This window comes from Accipiter gentilis, chromosome 9, assembly GCF_929443795.1.
Source record: "Accipiter gentilis chromosome 9, bAccGen1.1, whole genome shotgun sequence".
Taxonomy (NCBI): domain Eukaryota; kingdom Metazoa; phylum Chordata; class Aves; order Accipitriformes; family Accipitridae; genus Astur; species Astur gentilis.
This window is the reverse complement of record NC_064888.1, coordinates 23,897,185-23,916,857: the sequence shown is the minus strand read 5'-3', so window position 1 is coordinate 23,916,857 and position 19,673 is coordinate 23,897,185. Positions and strand designations below refer to the sequence as shown.

General features: G+C 36.6%; 1 protein-coding gene across 5 annotated transcripts in view; it reads left to right on the top strand.

The window, feature by feature from the left end:
* ERCC6 (ERCC excision repair 6, chromatin remodeling factor) overlaps window positions 1-18,635 on the top strand; it is a 48,844-nt gene extending 30,209 nt beyond the window's left edge. For all 5 annotated transcript variants that reach the window (XM_049810448.1, XM_049810447.1, XM_049810446.1 and 2 more), the window contains 13 exons: window positions 3,375-3,545; window positions 4,007-4,183; window positions 5,552-5,668; window positions 7,078-7,173; window positions 9,024-9,242; window positions 10,028-10,138; window positions 10,593-10,712; window positions 11,765-11,859; window positions 13,743-13,888; window positions 13,971-14,702; window positions 15,323-15,524; window positions 15,860-15,938; window positions 16,384-18,635. In XM_049810448.1, coding sequence (XP_049666405.1) covers window positions 3,375-3,545; window positions 4,007-4,183; window positions 5,552-5,668; window positions 7,078-7,173; window positions 9,024-9,242; window positions 10,028-10,138; window positions 10,593-10,712; window positions 11,765-11,859; window positions 13,743-13,888; window positions 13,971-14,702; window positions 15,323-15,524; window positions 15,860-15,938; window positions 16,384-16,812 — 2,694 coding nt within the window. In that variant the 3' untranslated portion in view covers window positions 16,813-18,635. The remainder of the gene's footprint in view (window positions 1-3,374; window positions 3,546-4,006; window positions 4,184-5,551; window positions 5,669-7,077; window positions 7,174-9,023; window positions 9,243-10,027; window positions 10,139-10,592; window positions 10,713-11,764; window positions 11,860-13,742; window positions 13,889-13,970; window positions 14,703-15,322; window positions 15,525-15,859; window positions 15,939-16,383) is intronic.
* The last annotated feature ends 1,038 nt before the right edge of the window (window positions 18,636-19,673 follow it).

Sequence of the window (19,673 nt, the reverse complement as noted above, 5' to 3'; positions counted from 1 at the left end):
AAAACTTCTCATGGCACATGAGCACTTGTATATCACAGAATGTAAGAGGCAATGTGAACTTTGGTTATCTTGGTTTAGCATATCGTATACGGAAGGAGGCTGTATTTTTTAAGATCAAGGCTGAACTTTCAATTTCTTGATCTTTAGAACAAGTATCACTGAGTTTAACCATTCTTTCTGGTGGTAATCACATACCATTTGTAGAGCCGTAACTTTACTTTCCCTTATTCCAGTCAAATGCTGGGCACACAATGCAGTCCTTGAAGGTAATTGTCAGTTCATGATTCTTGCACCTGTAGAATCATCTATTTGAAGATGACTTTGCACTCTGGAGATTTTAGACATTCTGCCCTCACACTACAGCAGAATACGCAATCTACATGTAAAGAAAATAAGCTGCAGAGGTTACAGTTACTGGCATGACTGCATATGGAACCTCTATTTTAGCCAAAGGCTCTATTTCTGAGTTAAGGACCAAACTCAGATAAACTCAGTATCATGCCACAAGAAGTAGCATTCTTGTTAAATATGCAGTAAGTGCTTTAGCTCTTTTTATTGCAACTTTTACATTATTAAACATTGTAATGTGTTCTTTTGAAGCCTCTTCATGGTGCCATCTAGATTGTTTTGTTGGGGGCAGGGAAATAATAAAGAGGTTTTACAGGTTGAATTTATGGATCTCTGGGCTTAATGGTTGGTTATGAGATAGTGATAAGCCTGCTGAAGAATGCATTTTTGATTCACAAGTGATGTATGGTTGAGTAAGTGACTAGATACTATCTCTTAAGTTCACACTTGCCTTAAAGGTATCTGAATGCTTAGAGAATTTTGTAGTTATCACTCATCTAGTTCTTTAAGTTCAGTCTTAACATACACATTTCTGTTTAAGAAAATTACCATTTTTAATACATAATATTATAGAAGAGTTCAGGTCTTACTCTTAAATATTTTTTAAAACACTACTTTGTGCTAAAAAAGATAAATCTTATTTCTGTAAGCATCAGTCAAAAAATTTGTCCTGTTTTTGTAGCTTCAGAAACAAACTTGTAGCTACAGTGAGGTACCAACAGGAAAAAAAACACTTCCTTAGAGGTGTGTCCTTAGAATAAATCATAAACGTTTTAGCTTTAAGAAATGGTGCTTGTCAAAAATCTTCCAGTCTTCGTCCATTGCATGTGTCCCAGTGAAGACAATGCAATGCAATCAACTTACCACCCTAAGTTAGGAGAAAATACTGTCTTTGAATTGTAAAACCCTGAAATACTGTGCTAAACAGATCTACAAGATCAGAATTACTTGATCTACTCACATGTTCCTCTATTCATTAGCACCATTTAATGGCCAGAGTTCAGAATTTCAAAGCTGGGTAACTGCTGTGTAATCTTTTGGCATTGGTAGGATTTGTCTCTCTTAAGCTGGGGGGGGGAGGAGGCTGTTTTGGGGGTAGTTTGCTTGGGTTTTTTAGTTTAACGGCACATGCCCTGAAATATTTCATTGAAGTGTATTTCCTGAGGGGAAAAAAAAAAATTACATTAAACATGCCTGAATCTAACCAAACAGGAATTGTGAATTAAAGAATACATGATAAAATAGCATAAATTTTGAAATGCCACAGCCTCAAAACAGTGTGCATCCAATATTAAAATTGTTATCGTGTTTTTAAATATTTAAAATTATTCCAAGAGCTGCAACTAAAGCAAAGGCAACCTCTGAGAAAGTACCCAATGCAGTAAAATGAGTGTTGTAGTGTGAGTTGATAAAATTGTGCTGTTGTATTTCTTCATTGTCAGCACAAATCCTTGTTTATTAAAAATTTAGCTTGAAGGAAACTTTAATTAATTACAGGTTCAGTAAATCCTGACTAGGATTCTGCTGTGGTGTGTTTACAGTGAATGGCCTTCATGTGCCTGTGTTTCACTTCTGTTCTCTCTGCTACCTGACAATGTGATTTATGGCTGTTGTTTTCTACTAGTCCACTGTTTGCCCTCTAGGAGGGATTGGTCTCTTGAGCCTCCATAATAACAGCAGCACTTTCACAAAACATCTTTTAATGACAACAGTGTAACATTCTGTAAGTCAGGCTAATTGCAGACATACCCTATTAATTGCAAAAACTAGGAGAGGTTACATATTTTACAAGCTTTTAATTTGAAATCGCCCGAGATGGTTTGTCTTAAGTGTTTGGGTAGAGATGTCTACAATATTCTATGATAGGCCATTGCTGAGATTCTAGGACATGGTTGCAGACTGTGGGCAGTGTGCCAGGTAGAATTAAGCTTTGGATGTCCACATCTGCCTAGAAATCCTACTCTGTAATACAAATTGTTCTAAAGATTACATATTCTCTTGAGAATCATGTCAACATTAAATAATGTGTCATGGTTTTATCAGGAGGTGATAATCAGAACGTAGAAGTTCTTGAACAATTGAACACAGAAGAGCTTTTTGAATCTTGGGATATATCTGAGCAAGAAATGTTATAATAAGAGATCATGGACTTTTAACACCATCCGAGTCTTTGAGATGGATTTTTCCCTTTTGTTTTTGTTGGGTTGTTTGTTTTGGGGGGAGGGGTTTAAGGTACTTCTAGTAATAAGACTTTTGTCTTTCCTTTAGCAAATTCTGTGGTGGTTCTACTTTTTTTTCTTTTACATTGGGTATTTTTGTTTCATCCAGAATTGCTTCCCAGCCCATCATCTTCTGTTTAAGTCTTCTAGATTCATATGTGGAGGATAAATGCAGGAAGGATGAGGCTTGAATACTATGAATGCTTGGAAGGTGACATAGATGGTCCCTGCCCTACATAATCTACAGCTATAAAGGCTAGTAAAAACTTGGGGAAAGGATATAGCTTACAAGAGAAGCACAAAATTTGAAGATTACTCACAAATATATTAATCCTATTAATGAGAGAGGTTGGGCAGAATTTAGGATTAACCAAACAGATTTTGTGATTGTTTTTCAGTTTTTCACTTGTTTAATTTTCTCGAACTTTCTAGATCTTGCATGCAGTACACAAAGCTGGGTTTGTGAAGTGAATATAGGAGAACTTTAATCAAATGTAATGTTTGTTTTTTCAGACATTGCCTTTTAAAATAAATAAATACATAAATGAAAACCACTGTTTCCTTCTAACCAGTCTTCAGGTCGAATTCTGATCTGTTATAACACGGTATTCAAGTGTTTCATTCTTTTACAGGTGAGCTAAGAATCATATAATCAAAATCTTGCCTATACTTATTTTCTTTGCAAACTAAATTATGTATCTGCTTTTTCAAAACTTTTTGTATGTACCTTGGACAGCAAACCTGTAGTTCAGTAGGTCTGAGTTTTCTGTCTCACTGTTACTGACAACATGCACCTTTTGCTTTTAGGTGAAACTAATTCATGAAATTGCTTCATGCCATGGAATTTTAATTACATCTTATTCATACATTCGACTGATGCAGGATAACATCCACAGCTATGACTGGCATTATGTGATTCTGGATGAGGGTCACAAAATCCGAAATCCAAATGCCGCGGTCACACTTGCATGCAAGCAGGTACTTTATAAAAAATGAATGAAATATTTTAAGTGCTCTGGGGGGAGGTTCCCAAATCTAATAGCCTGTATTACTTTATTATAAAAATGCACATTTGACCATTAATAAAGAACAAAAGCATAAATCAAAACGGTCCGTATTTGACTATTTAATTTACTTAACATTTTTAATGAGCTTACATTAGTAAATTTACAGAAGTATGGTAGAGAAAAAAATCAGAAATTTTAAATTGTGTAGTAATTTACCATTTGGGATGAATGTCAGATTGCTGGTGTTCATCTTCTGCTAACAGTTTATGGACAATATATTGCAGAAAGCTGTTTATTTCAGGAATATGAGGCCACATATTTTAAAATAAGAATTCACTGATGGTGAAATTGAATATACTCTGAGGCAGGAGGCAGGTTACACCATGAACTGTGAAAATAACTTTCCTTTGGTTTTGTGGTTTTTATTAATAGTTCCGCACACCCCATCGAATCATCTTGTCTGGCTCGCCTATGCAAAATAACCTAAAGGAGCTCTGGTCCCTCTTTGACTTTGTATTCCCGGGGAAATTGGGAACACTGCCTGTGTTCATGGAGCAATTTTCTGTTCCAATAACTATGGGAGGGTATTCTAATGCCTCTCCTGTCCAGGTAAATGCCTCAAAAATATCACTTTGCTTGAAGGAAACTGTTACGTTGTTTCTAAACTGACTTTTAAATGTACTTCATGCTGTATGTTCTAGACACTTAACTCAAGAGAGGTGCATGTGTGTTTTACTGCTGCATTTGTGAAAAGAACTGTTCAACTAAATGAGGTCATTTTGTTTATACAGGGGTATAGCTTATACACAAGGCTTTCTTGTCAAAAGTTTAAATCATTAGAATTATTCTTTGATGTAAAATAAAGATAAGCAAATTGCGGTGGGAAGTGTATATAAAATACATCTTGTGTTTTGATGTATTTGAATAAAACTTTCCTGTTTGATATCAAGCTTTGGCAAATTATGCAATAGAGGAATCCTTAAATCCAAACTGAAAACCATTTTCATTTTAAAAAGCTAGAGTACGTATTGGAAGTCTGAAAGTAGATAAACTATTTAATTTTGGAAGCAAAAATTATTGGGAATATTATTTTGAATAAGTATGTCTATTAATCTTTGTAGTTGTGGTTCTCAGTATTTATGAGTTCTTAAACTTTTTTCAAATTAGCTGATAGATAAATTGTCTGCATAATAATCTGCAGACTAAGTTTCATATAAATGCTAATAAACATGTATCCTTTTAAATATTCTTGTAATGTTTTGCACACATATGTTACTAAAGTTTTATTTTCTTCTTGAGTTTAAGTACTTCCCCTGTCTAAAGCTTAGTAATTTACTAAATTGGACAGCCAATTTGTTTTTTACACATCAATAATTTATTATATTCTTTGTTTTGCTTTAAGAGAAACGAAGGTATTTTTTAGCCATTATGTACAGTTAATACCCATCTCACACATCCATTACCCATTATAGAACCATATGCTCCATTTAAAGCCAGAGTGACCTTTAGTTTCTGTGATCGTGAGGATTTTCTTGTACCGATTTTTTTAATAGTCTCAAGCGGGCACTAATCTTCACTTATTGTCTAGTAACCACCATTGCTGCAGGCTTGTTTTTTGATCTTCAGTATATGTATTAGCAGTTTTTCATGAGGATTTTCGTTCTGTGCAAGTTTATACTCACTTCTTGAATTGGTTTCTAAAAGAAATACCTCATTTCTGATCTCTTTTAAAGTCCACTAAATTAGGAAAGATAAGTTAGTGGTATCTGAGGAAGACTTACTTTTTCAATGTTATTGTTGCTAACATGAATTTTATTGCAATTCATGTTGTGTTGAATATGTAACTGCAAATGCATGTGATTCATAAATAATCTAATTTTATTAGAATTTTCCTATTACTAGATATGGAATTTTGCTTGTTCCTAAAGTTAATATCAAGAACCAAAATACAACTTTTCCTTTTTCTTCCTTTTTCAGGTAAAAACTGCATACAAATGTGCCTGTGTGTTACGGGACACCATAAACCCCTATTTGCTGCGAAGAATGAAGGCTGATGTAAAAATGAGCCTTTCACTTCCAGATAAAAATGAACAGGTTTGCTTATCTTTACTATTAGATCTGAGCCCTCTCCTTCCCCAAAATTTAATCTTTCATGGACATTTGGAAATAATTTGTGCTAATAGTAGATGAAATGCTGTTTTAAAGATAAGATGTAGAGTTTTCAAGTTGCATACTCCTTTCACCTACATTCTGAGTATTAAATGGTCACAGTCTTGCAGGGTCTGTACAAGTACACTCTCATCTAAAAACCAAAGGATATATGAAGCGTAGTCAGGTCTGCTTAATACTGTCCTCCTAGGTCACAGGTGCATACAAATGAGTTGTCCATGGGGTGTTTCCTATGATGCATCTCTTGGACACTTTAACATTGTTTTCTCCTTTAAAAAGGTTCATTTGGGCAGCAAATGGTAGAGAAATACTTGATGACAGTTGTTTATATGGCAAGCTAGCTGGGCCTGTACATTTGTCGTGGTTTAACCCCAGCCAGCAACTAAGCATCACGCAGCCGCTCACTCACTCCCCCCCCATCCAGTGGTATGGGGGAGGAAATCGGAAAAAAAGTAAAACTCCTGGGTTGAGATAAGAACGGTTTAATAGAACAGAAGAGAAGAAACTAATAATGATAACACTAATAAAATGACAACAGTAGTAATAAAAGGATTGGAATGTACAAATGATGCACAGGGCAATTGCTCACCACCCGCCGACCGACACCCAGCCAGATCCCGAGCGGCGATTCCCTGCCCCCCCCCCCCCCCCCCCACTTCCCAGTTCCTAAACTAGATGGGACGTCACATGGTATGGAATACACCGTTGGCCAGTTTGGGTCAGGTGCCTTGGTTGTGTCCTGTGCCAACTCTTTGTGCCCTGGCTGGGCATGAGAAGCTGAAAAATCCTTGACTTTAGTCTAAACACTACTGAGCAACAACTGAAAACATCAGTGTGTTATCGACATTCTTCGCATGCTGAACTGAAAACATAGCACTGTACCAGCTACTAGGAAGACAGTTAGCTCTATCCCAGCTGAAACCAGGACAACATTCTAATAAATTTCCAAAATATTAGCCTTTTGATCAAAAACTTGTTTGCTCTACAAAGAGGTGAGAGATCTTTTTAGGAAACATTCTGATTCAAAGTAGAGGTTGAAAGAATTGTTTAAACAACTGAAATTCCTACAAATACTCACTTGTGGTCATTATTAGATTCTTCTGCCACTCAGGTTTCAGTTCTTCAGGCTTTCCTGTCCTCTCTTCAATCTTTCTTCTTTTTTAATTCTTTCTATGCACTATCTTTTAACTTAGTATTTCAGTATGTCAGACATGTGTGAAGCTTCATTGTAGCACACTGCAAAACTTTAAAATTCACTCTATTTGGAGTTTACAGGTCGGGCTTGAGCCCAACCTGTTCATTTGTTTCATTTGTTCATTTGTTTGCTTTGGTAGGTCCTCTTCTGCCGTTTGACAGATGAGCAGCGTCAAGTCTATCAAAATTTCATCAGCTCTAAAGAAGTTTACCAGATTCTCAATGGAGACATGCAGGTTGGCATTAATTAATGTTAATGACAGGTAGAGTTTGATGGATAAAGTCATGGACTGACCTTTGCATTCTTCTGTCTGGATTCTGAGCAGAAAGGGGAGCAAACACACTAATCTCAGTTCTACTTTTGTGGATGTATGCTTTTTTTTCTCAGAAACATTCCAGGGAATATGTAGAGTTAGTGATCCATGTGTAGCGGCATGAGCAGATAAAAGTAGTCATGGAATGAGCTTTGCAATATGTTTGTGATCTTGGGAACAAATTATGGCTTGTTGGATGACCTGCTGTAGGTTACCGTATGCATGCTTTTATACAATTGCAAAAGTGAAGCAAAGGAAAAGAGTAATTTGTCCTCAGAGTACAGTTCAGGTACGATAACTTTGTGATGCAACAGTTGATTATTTCACAGAGTCTTAATGTATAGCAGAGCAAATAGCAAGCATCCTTGTTACGGTCGTACTAGTCACTTCAACACCTTTTGCCTCCATCCTTACAACATAAGTGTTGAAATTGCTGTGACCAGGTTGACAGCAGTAATGGAAATACAGTTTCAAATGCCTGCTGTTGCCTGTGTAAAATGTCTGCTATTCCCTGTGACTCCTGCATTGCACACATTTGGTCCATTTGACTTCTGTATGCATGCAGTGGATGTTTTTCATTCCCATTTTACCTGCAGGATACAGATCTACTGTTTGTAAGAGAAGTAATATGTCTTGGTTATGTTGTGTAATTTACCATGTTTCCTTGTCTTGTGAGCTGTGAAATCCCTTCTGCCCCCACCACCAGTGACTCCAGTTAGTTCTATGGTCAGTACAGCCATGTATATTGCAGTGCCATACAAAGCAGATGTTGACCTTATCACTGGTTTTACTTTTATATTTTTTCAAGATCTCACAAACGTATAGTGGCCAAGCTTTTTCAAATGCCTAGCCATTTTAGTTATCCCAATTAAAATTATTTTAAGGAGCTTGATCTTCAAGAGATGGCTTGTACAAGACTATATGCAGAAATTTGTCTTAAGATGTGCAGAATGGGCTATCATATTTGCTAGAGTTCTGAAAATTTTGAACGGTAAATGTCAATGCTTTTACTAGATGTTTTGTGATGACAGCAGTGAATTCCAGCTGAAAAATAAAAACCCCATTGTATAAACAAACCATAAATTATGAGCAGGCTCATCCAACTTGTAGCGATAGAAGATTGAAGGATTTGCTGTTTCAAGCTAGTTCATTTTTATGAGTGCCCATTATATCAGAAGAATAAGTAACACTTGTAATCTTGTTGAATGAATAACTGAACAGAACCTTCTAAGATGGCATCAAAAGTGGTAATTTTCAGTTTCATATGTTTGTTCAAATATGTTTACTCATCTGTTCTTTGTTACCATGCATGCTGGTGGGTATACTTGCTATCCTCAAGGTCTGTCTGAAGTTACCTGCTAACATGGCAGGGGTTGGAAGGAAGGGCACAATAATTTCAAGTAACAGACTTGGTGGAATCTTTCCTTTTGAGTAGGAGAAATTTGACTGTGAGTTACAGCTAAAGACTACTTTTGCTAATGTGGAAATTGCTGCAGAAACAGCAACGGAAATTGCTCGTAACATTGTCACCAGAATAGGCTCAAAAGAATATAAAATTTCATTGACCTTCTCTTGTACTGATTTTTTTCTAAAACTTTCCATGAAATGGGTATTAGCGTCCATTGGCTTTTCTAAAGAGCAAACCACTATTAAAAACAAACTTCTTGATGATTACTGGATTAATCTATTATTTTTCTCAACCACAACCCATACAGATAAATGTAGTTGTCAAGAAAATGAAAATAAAAATATTTTTCTCCTGTGTTCTCCAGATTTTCTCAGGACTAGTAGCTTTGAGAAAGATTTGCAACCACCCTGACCTCTTCTCTGGTGGCCCCAGGAATTTGAAGGGTGTACCAGATGCTGAAGTGGCGGAAGCAGATCAGTTTGGATATTGGAAACGTTCTGGAAAAATGATAGTGGTAGAATCCTTGCTGAAAATATGGCACAAACAAGGTCACAGAGTGTTGTTTTTTACTCAGTCAAGACAGGTAAGATGAGCTAATTGTTTTTAGTTTTAGTTATTACTAAAACTAAAAATGTGTGTGTATGTATCCCAACAAGACTTGTAATTAGAACCACCTTTGTTAGTGTCCTCCTCAGAAAATTAACATCTTATTGAAAAAAAATACCAAAAATTACTGTTGTCTTTGGAATAATTGGAGACCAGTTCCCAAGCTCACTAAGCTTTACTGGAATAACACAGTGTTGTGGCAGTCTTGCCCAAATTCATTATAGTGGGTCAAAGCTTGTATCAGTTCTACCCATATAATTCCAAGCTGAAGCAGTGGTGACGTATTTATTATCCCTACTGTGTAGTTTCAGGATAGAATCGGTAGTCAGTTTGCTTGCTGTGTTTAGTGCATGTGCTGCACATCTAATTCTCAGAATTGTGTGCTTTGGGCCAGTAGCACAGACAGTGACCTTCATTTGTTTTCCCTATGTATTCATGATTTTGTCTTGCTTCCATGGATTCCCTTGGAATGCTGCACCATTTACCTGGTTAATTGTCTTGAGACCATGGCTCTGGACTTCCCAAACCAAGCACAAACATTCCACTCATACATTCAGCAGTGAAATAACTACTTTTTATTACTTTTTTCCCCCAATTACATAAGTTAATGAATTTTCTGCGTATTTAAGTTTCACAAGTTTTTGGTCGTCATCTTGTTTGTTTGATTGGCACTGCAGTTAGTACCAGAAATTCTTATGACTTCATCAGACAGTTGCTCAGTCTTCATGTCTGGATTTCATTAAATTTTTTCCATCACAACAGATGCTGCAGATACTTGAAGTCTTTGTGAGTGAAAGAAACTATTCCTACCTCAGGATGGATGGCACCACAACAATAGCTTCTAGACAGCCCCTTATAGCAAGATACAATGAGGTGAGATGTTGCATCCCACACACTAATGCCTGTTAGTGAGTATGGTTGAGTTCTTGCATTCCTTTTTGGTCTGTTTTTAATTATACTACAGGTTTGACACACAAAAGTGGGGACTTCAATCAAATGAAACCACTTTCTTTGTGAGTGGGGGAAAAAAGTGATCACTTTTTTCACACTTAAGTTGGGTTTTCTGCTAAGAAAAAAAACACAGTTGAAAAGGGGAAAAAGAAATTTTATTGGACAACAGTAAATGAAATTTAGATCAAACTACTCTTATTTGTCAAGAGATATTAGGCAAAGAAGGAAATGCATTCCTTCTCTTGGGTCCCTTTGCATCTTTGCAAATAATGATGATAAAAGAATCCAGAAAATAAAAAATAAAAAAAAAAAATCCAAACAACAATAATTCTACTTTGGTAATTCTTGCTTTAGTAAATTCTTTCTTGTGTTATAGGACAAGTCCATATTTATTTTTCTTCTAACAACTCGTGTTGGTGGCATTGGAGTTAACTTGACTGGTGCTGACCGGGTTATTATTTATGATCCTGATTGGAATCCTAGTACAGACACACAGGTGAGTTTGGTTCATTACATTCCATTTACCATCTAAGTTTAAATAAAACTGAAGACAGAATGACATTTATCTCCTCAAATAGTGTTAAAGCACTATGTTGCTCTTCCCTAAGTTTTTGTTCCTAGCAATGGTCACTTAGGGTGCAGTTCCATATTATTACTCTTGTGGCAAAGCCGATTTAAGTGGTTCCCACCACATCCCCTTTATGCTGTTATACCTTACCACTCTTCAATATTGTCAGTTCACATAGTCTGTTTAGAGTGTAGCCAAACAAACAGTTGAAATGGCCTGATTTTTAAAAATAAACAAACCAACCAACCAGATGTTTCTGAAGGGAGAGTACAGCTGTGCAAGCTCTTGAACACACATGACTGTTTACGGTGGCAGTGCAGGGTAAGAAAAGGAGAGCAAGTGTTGCTTAAATTGGCTTTGTCACTAAATAATGATATGTAGCTATACCCTTAGAAGCTGCTGTTAAGCCAATACCTTGAAGAAGTTGTTCTTTATCTGATGGTGTGATGAGACCCTGGTTTATTAGATCCCTCAACAGTATATGTGGCTTACATGCTTGAGAGGAAAAAACTATTTTTGATGAAAATCCTACATAGCTCTGAGATCTGCGAGTGGTATGTTTTAGTTGTTGGTTCAAGATGTTTATAGGAAAGCTTTCAGTTAAGAAAAAGAAGAAAAGTTCAATGGAAATGCGTATATTAAAGATCTATTGTAAAATAGTTCCCTTTTGGAATAAGTCCATATAAAGTACATATCCTAGATGAGAGTTCTAATTTTAATGTAATTTATTTTTTGAGATTTATTGCATAGATTTCTTGGTACAACTGGAAACTTTTCTTTTTACATAGGTAAACTTTCTAAATTGTTTTCCTCTCCTGCTGAGTTAGTTGTCCTAATGCTGTAGAAATACCACAGCTATGCTACTTCTTGAACTATTTGTTAAATATCCAAACTAGGTTTGAAGCAGTGGTATCGATAGCTCTATGTCAAACACATGTCTAAGAGGCTAATGTCTGGTAACCAAACCTTTTCTGTTCCAGGCTCGGGAACGTGCTTGGAGAATAGGCCAAAAGAAACAGGTGACTGTGTATAGGCTTCTCACTGCAGGTACTATTGAAGAGAAGATATACCACAGGTCAGTTGGATAAAGCAGTATGCACAAGAAAATATTTGTAGCGAATCTGATGTGTACGTAACAGTGACATACTTGTGCATGTGCACACATGGCTTGTAATCCCCATCTTAGTCATGATGGGCAAGTCACTGAAAACTTTTAAAAATTTCTGCTGAGAAATGGACCTTCATCTAATATTAGGCTCCCAGCTGCAGGGCTGTGCTGCTGCCTCTCTAGCTCCAAGAACCACATGCTAAACATACCTCATCATTCTGTTCCAGCAGCTGTGTCCAGTACATCCAGAATTCACTGTAAATGAGAGAGTATGAGGCATGGACAGGAAAAAATGAGCCCCTTACTCAGAACATGAGACTCGACAAGTCTGAAATGCAAATTGAAATCAACAAGTTCTTTATATTGTCCTTAGAATATATAAAGATGTATATGGTACATACATGCATTTACTACTCTGCAAACCCAATTTGATTTTATTCCCAAATCATTCCAAAGTGAGAGAATTAAATCCCAAGAACCACCAGTCATATTCACATTATTTATTCCAAAATGTAGCTAAAGCCTTGAAGTGCTTGTATTTTGAAAACAGTGAAATCTTTTTGTTTTACTTTCCCGTTCAGCTTTCTCAGTAGTTAGCTTCACTGACGTGAATTCCAAGTGAATGTACATGGGAATCCTCTGCCCAGGCATTACTCTTCAGAACTGGAATATCCCCTTTGAAAATGCAGATGAATGAAAAGCTCTAAATAATGAAATACCCGCACTTATTGAGTGCCTTTTTAAATCTATTTTACCACATGGACACAAAGCATCCGCTGTTGGTTGGCTTGCATCCCTCTGGCATACTTCTGTTTGAACAACACTGACCACATCAAGGAAGTGGGCTCTAAGGGTCAGGGCAGCCATCAGAAATTCATTTATTTCCTGAACAGTGCAATGGGCTTTGAACTTTGAGCAAGTTGCCTTTTCTCTTCACCTGTGTTTTCTTTTCTGCAAATATGTGATCATCCTTGCAAGAAGCTATGAAGCTCAGTTAATTCTTAAAAACTTTAAAGTCATCTGATGGGTGCACTACAGTAGCTGGTACCTAAGTTTAAACTTAGTTTTTGCCAACTGGATTTAAAAATACCTTCCCTGCTTAATGCCAGCAGAGCCAAAACCATGATAAAAACACTTCTTGAGAACTGATTTCCAGCTTTATTTAGGGATGTATTTTTTGTAGGTGAAAATAGTGCGTAGAACTTGAAATCAAAAGCTATGTAGTACAAACATGGCATAGAAGTAGATTTACCAATGCTAGAAGACTTTTTGCAGCTTAGATCTCCTGCAGATTTGTTTCTTTCAGTCTTCTGCAGATGGGCTTTTATTCCCTTCCTCTCAACCACAAATCTGATTTCCCTTTTCAGTGATTGTCATCTAGTTATCACCATCGGACTGAGCTGCTCTGGTGCTTTTGATTCCTCCAACCAATTGACCATTAAAATGTTGTAATTTTAACAAGCTCTTGTTTTTCTTTCAGGAGCTTTCTGATAGTTTTATTGTTACATATGCAAGCTTTTCAGTTTTAATGGACAAAAAAAATTCTAGCTGTGAAGTTATTTATTGCTTAGTTAAGGGATGCCCCATAGGACATTTCAGGATGGTGGTTACCTGTTGTGTTATGGGGTTGTTGCAAAACAATAAATCCCTGTGTTTAACAATTTAGTTGGTTGTTTGAAAGTTACTAACTCAAGATTGTCTTTTGGAAACTAACATCATCTTCCCACTGCTTAGTTGTTCTGCAGGGTAACATTTGTGCTTATACAGTTTTCTGTTTAAGTACTGTATTCAGTACTTAAACATAGCTAGACATTGTTTCATGCACAAAGTACTTTTTTTTTCATTTTTAGACAAATCTTCAAACAGTTTTTAACAAACAGAGTGCTGAAAGACCCTAAGCAGAGGCGCTTTTTCAAATCCAATGACCTTTATGAACTTTTTACTCTGAGCAGCCCAGATGTGTCTCAGGGGACAGAAACAAGTGCAATTTTTGCAGGTATGCATTTTTCTCTGTTTGTTTAAAAGAAAAAATGTTTGAAGTGTTTGATAAATGGATACTAATTTCATTCATCCCTCAGGTACTGGTTCAGATGTTCAAGTCCCAAAACACCAATTGAAACAGAAACTTGAAAAGCCACCTGATAATGACAATTCTAAAGGTGATCTCCATCTTACAGAAAGCAGCTCACCAAAGTGCAGCAAGTCATCCAATTCCTACTTGACCACCCACATGACAAATTCTTCTTCTAAAGCAATAGACGCAAGTGAGGAAACCAAAGGGAATTTGGAAGCCTTTGACCAAAATAGCTATGCAAAAGATAATATACAAGCTGCTACTAATATAAATTCATTGAATAAAAGCAAGGAGGAAAGCTTGGAAAGAGCTGACAAATCTATGTTCCAGTCATTGCCACGTGATGCAGGGTCTTCAGAGAATGCCAAATGTCTGAACACCATGGTGGCTGATGAAGTACATGGAGCAGCTAATGCAAATGTGAAGGGAGATTTTAGCCTTACATGTGGTGCAGCTGGCTCTTGGGAAAAGCAGGTTGCTAAAACTGAAGATGGGCAATTAGATAATAATCATTATAAGTGTACCTCAAAAACAAAGCACAGGGTGGATACGCTGTCACACGAGAGCCACAAAGATAAGTCTAAGAAGAAGCATCACAAAGATGCCAAATTTGAAGGAGAGCGCGTTCCTCATCTAGTGAAACAAAAGCGATACAGAAGGGAGAGCAGTGAAGAGAAGGAGGAAGACTCAAAGAAAAATGATGATTATGTCTTGGAGAAACTTTTCAAAAAATCAGGTAACAGTTGTTATTTTGCTGCTCAACAGTGTCAGACTATTTAAACAGAGGTATATAAAACTTATGCGAGGGAAGGAGCAGTTCTGTTACTCTGATGGTCAGAGCTACAATACAAAACATGTTTTATCTATTTGTTACTGTAGTGAAACATTAAAATGTCCATCACTGAAATGCTTCGGTTATGAATGTGCTCATTACCTCGGCACAAACATTTCAGAGATCTGCAGCCTTCCAGAAACACTTCTGGATGTAAAAGTAATGCAGTGTTTCTTCTGGAAATAAGGATATAACCAACCTTCATTTACACAGGGGTTTCACTTCTGTCTGCCATGTCCATAATAATAGAAATGATCAATTTACCCACATAATTGCCAAGTCTGTTGTGAATAATGACCTCATCAGCACACCAGAAGTGGTTTGCTGTCAAATTGATTGCTTAACTGATAGAAGGGGGTTCTCTTATTAGAAATGACTATACTGAAGTGCTGACTATAATCAACCTGCAAAAGGAAAAATATGATTGTGGCATTCACTTAAATGGTGAATATTTAATTTTACAGATAACCATGTAAATGAACAGATGTCCTCCTTCACCTTTTCTTCTATCTTCTGGTTTCTAGGGGTGCACAGTGTTATGAAGCATGATGCCATTATGGAAGCTTCCAGTGCAGATCATGTGCTGGTGGAAGCAGAAGCAAACAGAGTGGCCCAGGATGCCTTAAGAGCCTTAAAAGTCTCTCGACAGCAATGTTTAGGAGCTGCTTCTGGTGTGCCAACCTGGACAGGCATGAGTGGTTTTTCAGGTGCACCATCAGGAATAAAGTAAGTTCAGTTCTCACACTGCTTTTCCAAAAACAGAAAAGTTCCTTAGGATGCTACGGATTTATCAATTTTTTTGCACTTGGTATTTGCAATAACATGTATCAACGTGGAGTTCGTGTTTTATATTTAATAAAGACATGAAGGCATATTACAAGCCTAGGAAGTCCATTCTGAAGTACAAAGAAGGCATTATTGTTGCATGGTAGAGGAGAGAGAGTTTGGCAGAGGGCTCTTGAGAACCCTAAAACTCAAACCCAGTCAATGGCTTTGGCAAAACTATCCTAATCACTTTGAGAAGGATGTTTTATGGAGCTAATTCTTTTGTGGGTTTTCAGGAGTCGGTTTGGTCAAAAACGAAATCCCATGCTGCTTTCTTCACATTCCACTTGTGCATCACCTGCGAAGAAGTGCAAGGTAAGAGACACAAGCTAACATTTCTCTTTTAATAGCTGATATATGTGAAATGTTCTGATTTATGCAACAAATGTGATTTATACTGTAGATGTGTCTCATACCCATTTGTCGTATGATTATGTAGAATTCTAGAATTTTTAGTCACCCATGAATTTGATTTTTCATGTTTTGATATAGCATCTTGATGAAGTCTAATTAGATACAGCAGTCACAAATTGCAGCATGGTCTGTTTATCTGTCTAAAGACGAGCAGTGCTTTTTCTTTCACTTCCTAAGTTCTAAAGTTGCTACCAGAACATATTACCTCTTTATTATGTATTTCAGGTGACTAGCTTCTGAGTGTTCATGTTTGTTGTTGAAGTGTAAACAGCAAGCAGATTTTGTATAACAGATTCTGTGGATCTCAAAATCCAACTTTCTTCATAGTCTTTATGTTTATTTGCAGGGTGCAGATACAATAAAGAAAGAAAACGTAAAGAAGTGTAGTTCCAATGGGCACTTTGATGGAAAATCTGGAGAATCACCATCCAGTGCACTAGACTCTTCATCTTTATTAGCTAAGATGAGGACAAGAAACCACCTTCTTTTACCACAACAGACAGGGAATGAGGGAGATGAGAATCATCAGCAAGCACCTGCCCCAGCCCTGGGTTCAACAGAATATGATGAACTGCTCGTGGATATGCGTAACTTCATAGCGTTCCAGGCCCATGTGGACGGCGAGGCTAGCACTCAGGAAATATTGCATGAATTTGAGTCCAAACTGCCTGCAGCGCAGTCCTGCGTCTTTAGAGAACTTCTCCGCAATCTCTGCACCTTCCATAGGAGCCCAAACGGTGAAGGTGTCTGGAGGCTAAAGCCAGAATTCCGATGACCTTTGTCAAGAGAAGTCATCTGTCTGTACGCTTGGCCACCACTCTCCTTTCAAAGACTTACTGTTTGTCTTTTAAAGTGAGGAATTATTTCGTATTCATGATTTAATAATTGACTTGAGCAGTCAGTGGTGCAGTGCTTGTTGCAGGCTTAGAGCTAACTTAATTTCTGATTTACACTATTTATATCAAAGTGCCGTCTACCTCATAGATGAAACAATACAAAATTTCAGCACCTTTTCTTTAAAAGAAATCTTAATATAACTGGGATGAAGAATACATACTGACTTTTTATTGCAGTAAGAACCATGGATGTTGCCATGGGTTGTAAGACTTTGATTTCTGCGAAATTCCAAGAACTTCCTCGATTTTCTGTATGTTACTTGAATGGTCATGGGGCACTCAGTGTACCATTAAAAAAAAAAAAAAAAAAAAAAAAGGAGGAGGAGATGATAGCGGTCAGCATGAGAGATTCACTTGCACTGATAAGTGCATCAAAGTCATTGTGTATCATCAGTAGTGAGAATTTTGTTTCAATGTAGGTGCTTTCATTGTTGCCAGCATCTAGCATATGCAGCGTAACTTAGATCACTAAATATTTTGGGAAATAATTCTACTGCCACAGAGGTTTAATCACAAAAATTGAAAGACTGGCAGGATATTGAGATGACTGACAGTTGATAATTATGGAAAACTTAGGATATTACGGAAAACCCATTTACACTATAATCATCAATTCAGTTACAGTCCCGTACACCACTGTCAATTGCTTGGTACAATATTTCTTACCACTGAGGTGACAGTAACTGTGATGTTTGTCACAGGTTGTGGACTGATAGTTGAAATCCCATGAAATTATCATAGGTCTCACTGTAATTTATGTCCAAAACTTTCCAGTTCCCTGTTAGCACTTAGTCTTTGTCAAGGTGTAAAATTTTGAGGTGTTAGTTGGTCAGAAGGGGAATGGTTTCACTGCATTTTACTAAACATAATCACTTTTGGCCAGAGACATAATTAGAGCATATACAGCAGTCACAGGTCATACCTATTCTGTAGATAGGGAAAATCTCAGTCTTCCTGACAGTCAGACAAGTTCTAATACCCACTTTCTTCCAAGGAAGGAAGGATTAGATTATTTGTAGCAAACCTGAGTACTACTTTGGGTCTATCTTCAAGGTACTAGTGTGCTATGTAAGGAAATCTTAAGGGGGAAAGAATGGTTAGATTTTTGAGAAGAAAACGACATTCTTGCAGCAATATTAAATTACTGTATGGCTTAAACTAGGAACAGTTAAATATGCCTAATGTCCTTCCTATCCCTAAGCTACTGAGAAAAGGGAAAGCTCTAATTTTTTTGTTCAGTGTGAAAGTATCTTGTTTACTTCAAGTGAAAATACAAATACTGAAAGATGAATGGTGAAGCAACAATACAAACTGTTACTTTTTTCTCATAAAGAAAGTCTTTAAGATACCCCAGTGGCTCTTCTTCTTGGTTTTGCTCAGTGCTAAAGGTTCTGTAGAGATTTGCAAAAAGTGGTGACTTGCTGTTTCAATAACTGGTCAGTTGGCTTTTCACAGACTAGAGCTGGACAGGGCAGACAGTCCAAGAATCTGTTTATTTTCCTCATGGCATTTCAAGGTGGGACTGTGGCACCTTTTCCTGACATCTCTTTTCCTGATCCCATTTATATTCACTTACATTCCCTCTTTCAGGAGAAAGGTAAAACAAGAGTCTAGGCTGCAATTGCAAAACACTTCAAAAATTGTAGATCTGTTGATCTGACTTAAAATGGATCAGTAAAAGAATAAAAAAAAATAAAAATAAAAAAAAATTAAAAAAAAATTAAAAAAAAAAAAAAAAAAACAAAAAAAACCAACTTTGCTGTTCTTTCAAAAGCTGTAGGGAATTTTAATTGGTTTTGGGTGTCATGCCCCCACATATCCCTATGCCCCAGGAACAAACCAGGAATTCAGCTGTTAGCAAAGCTGCTGTTGTCACCTTAGCTGTCAGTTCTGGTATCCTGTTTTATTTACTACTTCCAATCTTAAAGAAATAGTTCCTGTATTAAGGAAAGTTTACTGCTTCTTGCTGATCTGTTAATGTAAATGGACTTGCATGTGCTTTTTATAAATCCTAGGCTTTTATGGACTTAATAAAAAAGCAAAACCAAAAGTCTGTTCTAGAAGTCTTCTTTGGGGGCGGGGGGAAGAATGGCGGGGAGGCATCTCTTCCTGTATAGTGTAGCTCTGACTAAATGATTCATGTTATCTTTAAATACATTTCCATTTTTCATACAACTTCAAATTATGCAGCCTAGCAACCAGATTTTTTTTTCCAGTACTAGCTTTTAAAATGTTTAAAAGACTGAATGAATATTAGTATAATACTCAAAAAAATATTTCAAAGTATTTCATCTCAAAAGTGTATGTGATTAAAGGTCTACAGGCTGATTTATAGGTAAAAGTTGTTCTGGAATATAATACAGCTGCTATACATTCTATAGTGGAAGAGTTATTTCAGAATAATCCTACTTTTATTCCATAAAGTATTATCTGATTTTTTTGTTTGTTCAGCTTTACCTCTGTAAAGTGAATTCCTTTCACATCTTCAATGAATAATCTGAAACAATTCCTGACTAACGATATTGCAGAGTCAAACATGTTTACCATTAAATAGCTTTATAGATACATAATATTTTTTAAAGCTTGTATTTTAGCCTTCTCAGTTTCCTAGTATTCAGTGCTGCAGTTGGTAGTTGCCACTTTATTTGTGCATGATTCCAAAAATCACTCATGTGGAATGCTTGTGTTTTTATAATTTGTTTTCTTACCTCAGTAAAAAGGGGATAAAGAACGATTAAAA